The 14610-nt window shown below is 31.4% G+C and overlaps 1 protein-coding gene across 1 annotated transcript; it reads right to left on the bottom strand.

The window, feature by feature from the left end:
• Positions 1-770: 770 nt before the first annotated feature.
• LOC111914314 (mechanosensitive ion channel protein 6) lies at positions 771-4268 on the bottom strand. Its single transcript, XM_023910086.3, has 5 exons — positions 2472-4268; positions 2267-2390; positions 1836-2129; positions 1548-1750; positions 771-1225 (listed from the first exon to the last, which is right to left on the bottom strand). The coding sequence occupies exons 1-5, from the start codon at positions 4040-4042 to the stop codon at positions 937-939; spliced, it is 2481 nt and encodes an 826-aa protein (XP_023765854.2). The 5' UTR covers positions 4043-4268; the 3' UTR covers positions 771-936.
• Positions 4269-14610: the final 10342 nt, after the last annotated feature.

Below are 14610 nucleotides of genomic sequence, written 5' to 3'. Positions count from 1 at the left end.
GGCGTGTTTGTTTTTGTGTGTACGTACATGTGCCCCCGAATGGAAAACGGGAATTACCACGAATTTCTGAAGTAGGATTCTTGCACATGGTGTTTTCCTAGTTTAGGTAAGTTTCATTCACCGGCCAATTAATCCCAAAAGGTTACAATTTTTTCATATCACTTGATTCGTGAGGTAGGAATTGTGGGATAACAAGTATATATTATGTTCCTAAAAAAGTTATTTAGCAACCCTTTGTTGCCCACATCACCCTGCCTAATGTGAGATGAATATCAATTAAGGCAATGTTTAGTTGAGGGTTGCAGAATAACCCATTTTTAGGCACGAGGATGAGGGCCAACACCTATAAGAGCGTCCACAGAATCCAATTTACATTGAAATTGAGAACTCTCACATTATGTTTGTAGATACTTGAACCCTCAACCGTTTCTATATGTATACCACCCTCCGTGACCTTCGACTTGCAATAAAACCATGATGGTTACACCTATACGAGCGTCCACAATACAAGTATTATAAGTGTTGGATGGGGTGATGATTATGTGAATAACAGTTGAATGGAGTGTGAGTGATGACATGGAGTAAAGTTGAATGAAGAAATTGAATGATCATTGAATGATCCCATAGAAGAAATAAAATGATGATTAAGATTGAATAGAAGTTTAATGGGTTATGGATGTTGTTGTATAAGTGTTTAATAGATGATGTGGAAATCCATTGAACTCTATAGAGTTCAATGGATTGTGGATGCCCTGACACTAGAAAATAGGTTTAGCAGAAATTTGCTTATCATGTATTGATATGAATGTTACATCGATCTTACAACCTTTAAAGGTGACAAGAGTTGATCGTAAACTGGAATAGTCCACAATCCATAGTTTATTCACACTAACAAGGTATTTATACGAGTATACATATATGATTCTCCCTCATGGATCAATTTGCACAAGCTGTCCAATTTGAGGGAACTCGATTTGAAGTCAGGGCGGGTATATTGCGGACATTAACATCAAGTGGGAGCATGCGGTACTCAATGTCGAGATCCTTGAAAATCTTGATCATCTCCTCAACTAGAAGAGCTCTTCTTTTCCATCTTTCACCCATGTCTTGGAAGTTCATTCGGTGTGCAAGCCATATGGATATCTTGAGCCGATTCATGTCCTCAACATCCCTTAGCACGATCATCGGTGCAGGCTGCCAATGGTCGCTCTTCTTCTCGACATAGCTACAAACATAGTTTTACCTTAGCACTAACGCCACATTTGTTATATAGGATAGGACTTGACATAACAGGTTATATTGCATTTGAGTTTGGTATAGACTCGACTCTTATCAAGACTGGTGTTAATGGGACAAAAATTGCAACATATTTTGTCCCAACCAAAAAGGTGGAATAAGGCGAGTCTCAGACGACTCACTATAGATCTCTCGTTTGTGTAAAAGAAAAGAAATTGAATGTCCTTCTCATCCACATCATCGAGAATAGTCTTGAAAAGTTTGTCGAGTCCAGAACATTAATGATTGATCTCAGAAGAAACTTTACTTACCATGTAATCCTTTCCTTCATTTTAGCAATCTTTTCGGCTTGAGTTGACACATGGATGCAGAAGTCGATTGCATCGCCCATGTCCGGACTACGATGATAGTTAGCAATCGGCATTGTACACAGGACGCTGTTGGGATATGTTATTTTCTGATTATCATACCTCAAGAAGATGGTTGTTAATATATTCATCTCTTCAACTACCATCTGCACTCAATAAGACCCTCAATGATTACAATTTGAAACCCGGAAATATAAACCAAATGCATGTTTTAAGGTTTTGAAATCTGACCTGAACACCATCAATTTCGCAACGATCCCCGACATCAAATGGATGCACTATAAACAAGAAAATAATGGCCTCGAACAGCATCTTGCATGTGTTTCCAAACACAAAGGCGACCAAAACTAGCTGTGAACTTAGGAATATAAAGAACTGAGTGGTCGCAACTCTAAGTATAAGAAGCCAAATCACGAGTATTATGATTCCCACAGCCACATTCATCATCTGATGGAGTTTGTCCACAGCTGTTTTTGTGTCATTCAGAGATAATGCAAGAACTCTACGCTCTCGGAATACATTAACCTGGGAAAACAGAGTTTTAATTGGTATCAAATTATACTCGAATTAATGAACTCTTAATCACATATATAAACATATCATTCATAACATATGTAACTAACAATAACAAAATGAAGGAGGCACGAGAAGAACACACATACCACCCAACTTTTGAGAGCTCGTTTGCTGATTCCTTGTTCTTCATTTACGTCATCAAACAGTCGGATTGTCTTCAAAGCTTCATCATCTGGCAAAAATCTCCCCAAATCCTCAAGATAAATGTGTCTGCATGTCAAAGGAAACAAATGAACAAAAGAATTAATCTCCAATGTGAAGATTTCAAACAACAAAGAATTGAAAACTCACGTAGAGCCTGGCTTTGACACATTGAAAAAGATCTTCTTGGCTGCAACTTTAGCCTGGTTTTCACTAGTAATCTGCACAGCAGCTTCATCTTCATCATCACTTATATCTTCTAACTGTTCATCTAAAGTTGTTAACAAACTTGTGTTTATAACATTCATCATCCTGTTCATATTCCAAGCAGATATATTCCTCTGATTTAGCCTATGCAAGTGATCAATTGTAATCCCTTCATTTTTACCAGCTGTGGAATTACTGGATCTTGGAGTTCCAATAGCTCTCCAACCCTTAAAGACATCTTCCTTAAGCTTATCAACATCATCTATCCCCCAATCTTCCTCTTCCACTTCTTGTTCTTGCTGAATCTCAATCACAGGTGGGCCAGTGAGGGTTTCGATCAAGTATTGGTTAAATAAAGAATCTTGGATCCGATCAAAAAACTTGCTCACATGGAAAGATGAAGCAAGAACTTTGATCAACAAAGTTTTCAATAACCAAACAACTGTCCCCACCAAAAGACAAATCCAAATCTTGGTCACATAAGGCAAAACAGTCTTCCCATATGTCGTCCTTTCAACTTTCTTGTTGAATATGCATTGCCAAGCAATCAAAACCAAACATAACCAAATGCAATTTTGAACTGCTTTTTTTAACCCGTATACGAAATAAAGAACCTGTCTTCGCAATAAGAAGCTTCGTTCTATGAAGAACACTAAGATCCTAACCCCCCAGCCTGAAACTAATTTCCCACAGATGACAACGAATATCATAATCTCCCATTTCCACCATTCAAGATCATATAAGCTTTTGTTTCTGAAACTTGGTATAGCGAGTGTACAAACTAAAACACCAATGATTAGTATCAAACTGGCTAATTGAAATAAAGTCCATTTGCTATACCTTAAGTTCTTGTACTCGTCTGGAATATCATCGTCGTTGAAAGGGAAATCATCCTCTTCCATATCACCACCACCACCACTACCACCACCACTACCACCTCTCCCTTGATAATTTCCAGATTTGGATGTCTTCATCTCCGGCTCATCCATCAACCTTGACTTTGTCCTCGTCCTCATCAAGGTCGAACTTCGTTTATATGCAGCATTTGAGGAGCAAACCAGTACCTCTTCCCCACCACCGCCACCACTAACATTTGACCGCCGCCGGTTTGGTGTTGGCATCACCTCGTCGTTGAAGGAAATCCTTACCTCCTTCGGGGTGAGTTGGCCGTAGTTATTGGGACTTTCAGGGATTGACGATGATGTACGGTGGGTCTTGGGATCATATTTATATCCATCACTTGTAAAATCATAGTTGACATCCTTCCATACCTTGTTAGGATTTTCAAGGTCAACGGCGGAGTTGTATAGCTCTGGTTCTACAGCAGAAGTGTCAGTAGTTGCAGTACTGTAAGTTCCCTTCCCTGCATGTTTCCGGTGATTACCGGAATCCGTCGTAGGAGTGGTGTATGACGGAAACTGATCAGAATATTTTCTGGGGATGTGTATTTCTTCAGGTTCATTCTGCGGGTCGTTTAATGAAGGTCCTGGGAATGATCTTTCCCGATTCTCCATTAAATGCGTTTGCAGAATAAGAAATTAATGGGCCAAGAACAAGATCAGACGATTATTCTTTGGTAAAAGAAGCTGGAGATGAATCATGAATGCTCGAACCTTGGAGGCAATTTATAGTGTTCGTGAAGGATGAATACACGTAAGGGAGTGAGCAGTGGCTGCGTGTGAACAATGAACCAATGATAGAGCCAAAGAGGAAATGACGAGACAAACCGCCGGAGGTCACCGCCGTATTATTTTGTAATTAAAGGCAGTATTTTTATTTTCAAATGAATGTTATTAAAAGCAGTATTTTTTTTCGTTCTTTTTTGTAATTTATTATTTTCAAAATTTTCAATTTATTTTGCAAATCTACCCTAATAAATGAAAATGATATTGCCACTTGTCATTCTCTCATTTAATTGGCCACATGTCATTTTGTCATAATTTTGAAATATCTTTATTTTCCACTTGTCAATTGCTTCATTATTCATTTTTACTATATCATTAATTTAGTTTCCATAAATTAAACCTACTATAATAACTATTAATTTCAAACTTCAAATTTGAAATTTCAATTTTAATTTCAAATAAATGTACACTTTAAACATTTGTATTTAACATTTTATTATAACAACTCGTGTAGTATACGAGTCTAACAATTAAACACATAATTTTAGATAATTTATTTTTTGCATGTTTTTTTTTTCATAATTTTCACTTATTTCATATTTCAAATTCAAATAAACTTATCATTTAATCACTCATATTTAACATTATGTTTTAATTAACTCGTATAATATACGGGTTTCACAACTAATGTTTGTTTATATATTGGGTTTATGGATGTTGACATTTTTCAAATTCAACTATTTTTTTCAGTGTTTGTGAGTTAGTTTTATATTTTATCTAAAGATAGATCAAAATTATCAAAAAAATTACTTTCAATATTTGATATTTTTAATTTTATTGTGAACTTTATTTTTGTTTTAAAAAAAAGTCTATAATTTAAAAGATTTACTAATTGGACAAAATATTTTCAATTTTATTATTATTTATTTCTAATAAGAATTAAAAAATAAAAAATAAGATTGCATTCAAACCTCATTCTACAAAACAATTGTGCATGTAACAATGATTCTTCAACTTGTTATATCCTCATGAGTTAGAAAGTACACAATCATAATTATATTTGCATTAAATTATTGTAGATTTTTAAATACTTTATATCAGAATTAGGTTATAGATATTTTGCTTTACCATTTTAGCCTTTACGTGTAGTTCTTATTGTAATTATTATAACTTTAAGTCAACTTGTATATTTAAAAGTGAAATAAATATAATGCTTATAATTCGTCTTGAATTTTTTATTTTTTTTGTTTATGAGGCTGTGAAGGTACGGAAGTTTCTCTTCCTAATTCATCTCTAATGGTGATGAAAAATAGATATAGCCAAATTAAAGACATGATTGTATTTGTCTTCGGTGTCACTTACACTAATATATATATATATATATATATATATATATATATATATATATATATATATATATATATATAGAGAGAGAGAGAGAGAGAGAGAGAGAGAGAAAGAAAGCTAGGTTCAGGTGTTTAAAGTAATTATTGTGTTATTGTATGCATAAATGTGAATTATGGTAATTTGATAAATAGGTAATTTGATAATTAGTTTCCACAAATAATATCCTATAATTATGGTAATTTGATATTAATCACATATATTTATAGATGATAATTTTAGGGTTTTAATTTTCCAATTGACTTCTTAGCCAAGATCAAAATCTCGATTTCTCGACATCAACACATCACTCATCAGCTTCGTGACATTCGTCGTCCGTCGATACTCGATTGCCTGTCCGTCTTCACCGAATCACTGTCTCTGGTCGTCTTCGTCACCGTTGCATCCCTCACATCTTAATTCGATCATTTCCGGATTACAAAGGTCTCGAGCAGAAGGGTATTCAGATCATACAAATCTAGTTAAGGTTAGTAAAATTCATCAATTAAGATCCATTATTTTATCTACTCATCGATTTTGGAATCCAAATAAGAATCAGAAAGTATTTTATCTGTTTAGAATCATTTGCGATCAAATTTGTTGTCTGCTATTTGTGATTTTGGAGGTGAATCAGAATCAACAATCATTTTTTTCTGTTATTGATGCTTGTACTGTTGCGTTTCTTCAATTGGCACTTCAAGTTCGTTTTTATTATTTTCTTTCCCTAGAAATTGGTTTTCTAACCAGTACAATTCTTCAGATCGAAATTTGCTTAACATTCTAAACTTTATTTCGTTTAGTTTTGTAACATATTTCATTGTTAATTGAGATGTTCAAGCATCTGGCACTAACACTGTAACCAAGAATAGAAACGAAGTTATTTCTGTTTTTGTTCCTAAGACAGACACACACACATACATACATAGAGAGAGGGGATGCTTTTAACCCTTCAATTCGATTATAATATGAAGGAGCTGTGATTTTTGGTGGTTTTCAATTGATAATTATGAAAAGAAGTGAGAACATCAATTCTGCATAACTAAATTAGAAAACTGAAACAAATTTGATTGTAAATTGTTTATATTTAACTTCCAATCAAAATTGAATTGTGTATCTATTATGATACATGTGATTTATTGAGTGCATGTTATAGTGTAGAGTTACAATGCTTGAAGAAGCTGTCCACTACAGCTTCAAATTAAGGTATATGCACAGTTGTTAAGCTATGATAAACCGTACTTCACTTTTTCCATATTAATTTGCAGACATGGTTATCGAGGTGAGTAATTTTTTTTTCCTAATTTTATGCAGTTGCTAAGCTCAAATGAAATGTGGGTTTAGGTTTTGAAGAGGAAAAGAAAGAAAACTCGAAGGGATGATAGTATATTCTAGTAGAATGTATTCATACAGAATGTCATTAACATTGTATTCTTACAGAATGGATTTGTTATTCATTAAGAATGTATTTTTTTTTATTAGAATGAATTAACAACGATATTCTCTCAGAATGTATTAGCTTTTTACCTTGATTTCAATATATCATTCTAAGAATGTAATATAAAAAAATTGAACTTTATCCAAATTTTTGTTATTCTTCAAGAAACTCATTAAATAAATATATATATTTTTGTCAGAAATGTGTATTCTTTTATGGTTCAAGCATATTTGTTATTTTTCAATATATTGATAAACATATTCTATCAGAATATCCAAGAATTATAATCCCTACAATCAAAATTTTAAAATTAATAGAATCTATTATCCCTTAAAATATGCAATTTTCCTTTTTTAAATTTATGTTAATTGACTAAAATACCATTAAAATGAAATTAGATGGTATTTTCTAATTATCTTTAATTTAATAATATGTATTATTCACTTTCTTAAAATAAATAAAATGATTGGCACACAATCATTCATACAATCACACAATAATTAGTTAGAATAAAATAACCTAAGCCTATATACATACATATATATATATATATATATATATATATATATATATATATATATATATATATATATATATATATATATATAGAGAGAGAGAGAGAGAGAGAGATAAGTTCAATTGAGGGAAAAAAAGTTCAGAATGAGGGAACCATTCTCAACCAATCATTTATCTAACATGTAAACCTCAAAAATGTCTGTACCATTTTTTCATTAAGGGTATCTATGCAAATTAGACACTTTTTGGATTTACTTCTTTCTTGTTTGTATTTAGTTTCTGATTCCATCATATCTTTATCTCGTTTGAACCAGATATATCAGAATTCATTATAAAGATTCTTTCATTATATAATTTGTTAGCAATTACACATATTCTTTCAATTTGAGTCATTTTCTCCATTTATCGTGAAGTTTCATATCTGTATTGCAATTGTTTCATCGGATTTTTGTTGTGAAGTTTGAGATCTCTATTGCAATTGCATCATCTAATCGGATTAGATTTAACTTTCAATCAGATCGTTTTTATGCTCTGAAGTGAGACAAGTTCGAAATTGATTAGGTTTTCATATGATCTTTATTGCAATTGCATCATCTGATCGGAGCTGATTTAATTTTCAAGCAGATCGTTGGTACGTTAAGAAGTGAGCTGATTTAATGTCGTTTTCCCTTGTTTTTAATTTTGTTGATGATCATGTATTTACATATGAATCTATAAATCTGAATAAATTATTGTTTTATTCATATACGAATAAATGTGTGATAATTGTAATTTCGAATTTATTATTTTTCGTTTTATTCGTATATGAATAAGTACTGTTTTTATTTTATATTTTTGAATCATATGAATTTCATGTATTCATATATGAATGTTTTATTCATTCATTAATAAACATTGTTTTTTGGTTTATTCATATGAATTTCATGTATTCATATATGATTGTTTTATTCATGCATTAATAGATTAATTTAGATTTTATAATTATTTAATGTAAATCTACGAGTTCAGTAGATTATGTGCAATATTGTAGTAATGTAATTGGAGAACATGTCTATAAGCCAGATGTATTTGTTCAACTTATTCCATTTAAAGGTTTAATCTTCAAATCATTAAAGTTAGTCATCAAAATGTATTCTAAATATGTTGAAATTGGTGGGTTTGATGTGAGACTGAGCACATAAACAAGGTTTGATAACATGATTATAAAGAAGAAACATGTTATATGTAATCGTGGTGGAAAACAGAAAAAGAAATATTGTGACACATTGGGTACAAGTAGTGTTAGGAGGAAACGAAATTCAAATTCAAGAGTTATTAGTTGTCAAACAAAGATTATATTTGCATCTGTGTACGAAATTTTTTATTATAAAGCTTTTTAGTTTGATGAACTTCACAACCATCCACTTGAGAAGAGAAGTGAATGCATTACGTTGTGTCATATACACTATTCAAGATGTGACCATATGTAGGTCACAACGTGACGATGAGGGTCATCGACTGTTTTGGACAGACTCTGTCACGACATGGTCGCATTACTATCACGACATGACAATAGTTTTGATCGCTACAGAGTTGTTCGTATTGGATCGGGACTGAGTTATTAGCCACAACGTGGCCATTGTTTGGCCACAACGTGAAGGTAAGCTGTTGACTTTGACTTTGACTGTTACCTTGGTTGATTTTTGGTCAATTGGCTAGTTTTAGAAGGTTAATTAACGGTTTACCTTGTGTGGTTTATTAGGAGGTGTATAGTACTCATTCATTGACTGAGAAAGAGAGAGTTGTTAGTTGTTAACTGCGTCTATAGGGTGAGTCTTATCACTATACTATGTAGGATGCTAGTTGTCTTTATGATACTTTTAATGGAAGACCAGGGTGTGATCCTTGGCATGTGTATGAAAGACCAGGGATTGGCTCTTGGCAATTGTATGAAATATCAGGATGTAGCTCCTGGCAATTATATGAAAGACAAGGATTTAGCTCATGGCAATTGTATATAAGACCAAGGTCTGGCCCTCGACAATTATATGTAGAATGTTAGTTGTCTTTTTGATGCTTGCATGGAAGACCAGGATGTAGCTCTTGTCACTTCTACGTAAGACAAAGGTTTGGCTCCTAGCGTTGCAAGGAAAGATCATGATTTGGATTATGGTTGTATGGTTGTTAGTGACAGTAAGAATTTGGTTTGGACCATAGTATTTCCCTATTATATGTATGGTATGTGGTATTTTGGGAAACTCACTAAGCTTTGTGTTTTAAATATTTTCAGGTACTTCCAGCTTCAAAAGGAAGGGCCCGACTTGACTGAACAACATTCCCTAATGGCTTTTCCATACTGATTGTTATTATTTTACTTGATGTTTGAAAGATACATTTATTCTGATTGATTTTTGAAACAAATGTTTGTATGGGTTTGATGATTTAAAATGGAAAATTTATTGGTATTTTTGGGCGACATGTGGCAAATAGAGAAAAAGAGGGGGGGGGGGGAGAGAGAGAGAGAGAGAGAGAGAGAGAGAGAGAGAGAGAGAGAAATAGAGATGTTGTACGCGCATTTTTTTCTCTCTGTTTGATTTCTCATTCATACTCTTAAAACATTTAACCTTTTTCGGAAAATACCAAATTCTCCAACATAATTATCAAAACGCCATGTTATCTGACAAGATTTTGATGTTAATAAAATAAAATATCCACCTTTTATTTTTTCAATCTTATAAAAAATATTTGTCTTCGCTATCCTCACCAATTTGTGAGTCATCATCGCATCATATATATATATATATATATATATATATATATATATATATATATATAAAGAGAGAGAGAGAGAGAGAGAGAAAGAGAGAGAGATAGGTTCAGGCAAGGTTCTAAAAAGCTCACCATGGCTTCCCCATGGCGCACCACGACTCCAAGGCTTGCACCTGCCGCCAAGCTTTGCCAAAACACCGCCTTAACTATATGTGTATAAATATAAATAATAGTTGAAAATACATATAAAAATATTAATTATATAGAAAATTGCCGCCTTAAGTCACGCCTTGCAAACGTCATGACTCGCCAAAGCTCGGAAAAGCTTGAGGCTTGTCATTGCCGCCAAGTCACGCCTTACGTTATTTAGAACCTTGTGTTCAGGTGTTTAAAGTAAGTATTGTGTTATTGTATGCATAAATGTGGGACAATCATTTCAAAAACTTAAATAAGGATATATATAATCTTACCTATTAATTAATTTTGTTAATTAAATAAAAATTTAATTAATCCCTTAAATAGTGGATTGCTTTCCTTTAAATCCCTTGAAACTGTTACTGCTTCTTTATCACCGATCCATCTCTACTTTTTCAACCTAACCGATGTTGATGATTGAAGAAAATAAGAGGTTGGAGCTTGCCCGTTCGCCGACCAACACCATCAGCCACCATCGCCACCGAACTCACCAAAATTTGCAAGTCAAGAAGCGAAAGTCAGGGGAAATCGGTTTCGCTCTATAAGACTTTCGTTCGTGTTCAAGCTTTATATTCTGATTTCGTTTGTTGATTATGATTTGCACTTAGAATCAAATTCGCACAAGCCACTTTCATTCGGAGATCAATCGCACACTTGGAACGATGTCTAATCTTTAGAATCACACTTCTTTACTCGATTTTGAAATCACATTAACCCTAAAACAGAAATCGATCGTATCAGCCTTCAGCGATTTCGAATATTACTAACTTGGGATTGAATGTTGCAACTAAAATCATTTAGAAGCAAAAATTGGTATTATCGTTCACTGTTCGAGCATCAGATGATAGAAAATTGGTTTGTGTATTGCAAGCTTCATTGGAAGTCGATATCATATCTTCAAAATCCGGATCAATCACGATTAGAAATGAATTTAGAACATACATCGGGTTTAATGGATGTCAATCGAAATTCATGATAAATGTGAAGTGGTTCAATTTTGACTTTTCCTAAGTCAAACGGGGTATTCTTGTGTTCCAACTTCAAGGTTGGGATTCCAGTGCTTTTGGAAGATGGTATTCAGATGCCTGTTTATGCTGGGGAATATGATTTTATTTGCAATTGGTTAGGTAAGATACGAATTCCAATTCTATTGGAATGGAATCACGAATTCCAATTCTGTTGGAATCATAGAAGTTGATGCTTGAAGAACGGACCACAAAATTGAAACGGACCACATTATTCTTTTAGAATTTATTACTTGTTGTTAGATTTTGATGTTTTCTTTCCTAATTTGCAAGTTTTTTTAGTTTTATTCTTTAACAATAAATTTAATTCTTAGTAATTGTTACCCGTATTCAATAAGAAGATGTAATGTTTGTTTTTATTCTTCAATTGATGGTTCAAGAATTTGTTATTCTCCAATAATAGATAATTTGACATTCTCATAGAATATCATTCTAACAGAATTATATTAGAATCATAATCTAATTAATTAAAAAATGACAATTAAAAATTAAGAAAATCAAATATATTTGAAAATTTGAAACTTTTTATTAATAAACTTGTGTTTCCTAATTAGTAACTTTTTGGTAATTTAAGAAAGTGAATGTTACCTATTTATGCATAATATAACAAAATAATCACTTTCTTAATTTACCAAAAATGATTGGCCCACATTTATGTATACAATAACACAATAATTACTTTGAAACTTTTTTTAAAAAGAAATACAAATAATAAAATCGAGCATAGATCTATGTCCGGAAGAAAAAAATTGGAAAAATAAAGTTTACATCATTATAATTGATCCAAGATTCAATTTTCATTTTTTATTTTGCATCATTATGATTCATTATTCAATTTTAATGATTCAAAATTTTTTTTCCAATTTTTTTTTTCTCGGACATAGATCTATGCTCGATTTTATGATTTGTATTTTTTTAAGATTTTTTTTAAAAATTTTTTAAGGTGTTCTCACGAGTACTTACTTTAAAATGAGTCCTCACTCGATCATATATATATATATATATATATATATATATATATATATATATATATATATATATATATATATATATATATATATATATATATATATATATATATATATATATATATATATATATATATATATATATATATATATATATATATATATATATATCATGTTGATGTGTCTTTGATAAAGTTATGAAAATAAAAATTAGATTATACATGGTGCACATAACATGCCTTTTTCTAAACAAATGTAGAGTAGTTTGATTAGGGATTACTATCAGTAGATAAGGTTGTTATGTTTTTCTCCCACCAACGTTTTTGTAAGGGCTTAAGTTAGAAGTTATCCTAATTTTCAAGGTTTATTCGTTAACTTTATATTTTTGGTGTCGATGAATAAATCGAGGCCGTCCACTTGTGAAGTTGCCTAACGTCCATCTGTGGAGGCCGTGTTTGCCTGTTTGTGAAATACTGGCACTTATAAAAACCACGTAATTGTTTTAAAAATATTACTTGGTTTTCAACCTGTATTAGTTGGATATGAGTATTACTGAAAAATTAAAGTCGATTTTTTATTGTTTAAATGTAAGAATATGATAAGAATAACAATAAAATAATTATATTAATGCATCGTTTGATTTTGATTCGACGAATTTAATAGAAACTTAAGTTGATCCAATAATTATTTATTTATTAAAATATTTATTAATTTATATTTTTCCAAATAGTTAATTTCTTTCATTTTTCTGATAAAAATTTGACTTTTTTTTATTAATCGTATTTATATAATGAAATTTGGCAACAAACTTTTGAACCTTTATATTATCTTTTAGCTTTTAAGTAAAATTCGAATTAAAGAAAAGCTTTTAATTTTTTTTTTTTTTTTTTTTTTTTTTTTTTTTTTTTTTTTTTTTTTTTTTTTTTTTTAACTTTAAATCCAAAATACTGTCCTCAAAATCCCTCCTTAACAATTTATCTCAATTTTGTAGGTCAAGACTTTCATTAGTCATATGATAACTAGGCGAGAATATATAATTATATAATTAAAAATAATAATTCCTAACAAATTAGTATTTCAATTTTTTATTTGAAAAACCAATATTAGTAGTACAAGGAACATATATAGTTAACCTATTAGTTTTATTAAAAATTATAGTTTTAATCCATTGATGATGTATACCATTAATTATTTTTTTTATAAACTGTTTAAAGTTGTGTAAATTATATATCAAACTTATCACGATTTATATATAATTAATAACAAAAAGTATGAAAAAAATAAATATTAAAATTTTAATAAAATAAAATACTAAAACATCTATTGTAACAATTGTTTTAGAAAAAAAAACTTATTGAACACTTACAAACAATATAAAAAGAATATACGAAAATCAACATACATTTGATATATAGAAACACTACTATCTCAAGATTCAACAAAACTAATTTTTTGAACTCTTCATATTATAATCACAAATCTCTTCAAACACATTGATGAATTGTTTTAAAAAAAACTTACTTATATACTACTAATATAAGTTACTATAACACCTCAGTTCTGGTTGTGTTTTCCTCCTTTAATTATTGATCTTTTAAGCCCAATGTAGGTTGAAGCAATAAGCAAGGCACGGTGGAATTATTTACTAAGGATTTATGAATTTTCCTGGGTCGCAACACATCCTATAAGTCTCGCGGTGGGATTCCCGTTATTTGGGCTTAGGCCTTAGGCCTCGAGATTTGGGCCTATTTAAGGGTATTAAACCTAGGGTTGCGATATTTATATACTTTATCACCTCTTTGAGCATCTCTTATGAAACCCTAGCTTCTATTGAAGCTTTGAAGCTTATCCTCTCTTAAAATCATTTTAGGTGTTGTTTTAGTGCTTTTGGGTGAAGAAAAGAAGGAAGATTGATCTTAGAAGCATTTGATCTGGAATTTTCAGCCTTCACATCATCTTTGGACCTTTGTAAGTTTCAAAGATCCAAGCTTAATGTGCTTTTTCATCCTTAGATCTATTGTTGGTTGGTGTTTTAGTCCCTTTCTATCTTTTTTTCATTGTGTTCTTGGAGTTGGAAGAACTCTAGAAAATATGAAACGATTGTGTATGCTTCTAGACTTGTTAGATGTTGGATAAATGGATATGCATGCACTACCTTGGTGTCATGCCAAAGATTTGAGCTTCTTA

Source organism: Lactuca sativa, chromosome 8, assembly GCF_002870075.4.
Source record: "Lactuca sativa cultivar Salinas chromosome 8, Lsat_Salinas_v11, whole genome shotgun sequence".
NCBI lineage: Eukaryota > Viridiplantae > Streptophyta > Magnoliopsida > Asterales > Asteraceae > Lactuca > Lactuca sativa.
Note: the sequence above shows the minus strand (reverse complement) of the source record. Positions and strands in the feature narration are given on the sequence as shown.

Excerpts from the sequence above, each read along its gene's own strand:
- LOC111914314 (XM_023910086.3), bottom strand. The coding sequence starts at position 4,042 with ATGGAGAATCGGGAAAGATCATTCCCAGGACCTTCATTAAACGACCCG. Across the intron at positions 2,391-2,471 it reads GTGTCAAAGCCAGGCTCTAC|ACACATTTATCTTGAGGATT; the intron begins GTGAGTTTTCAA and ends TTTGACATGCAG. Across the intron at positions 2,130-2,266 it reads GAGCTCTCAAAAGTTGGGTG|GTTAATGTATTCCGAGAGCG; the intron begins GTATGTGTGTTC and ends CTGTTTTCCCAG.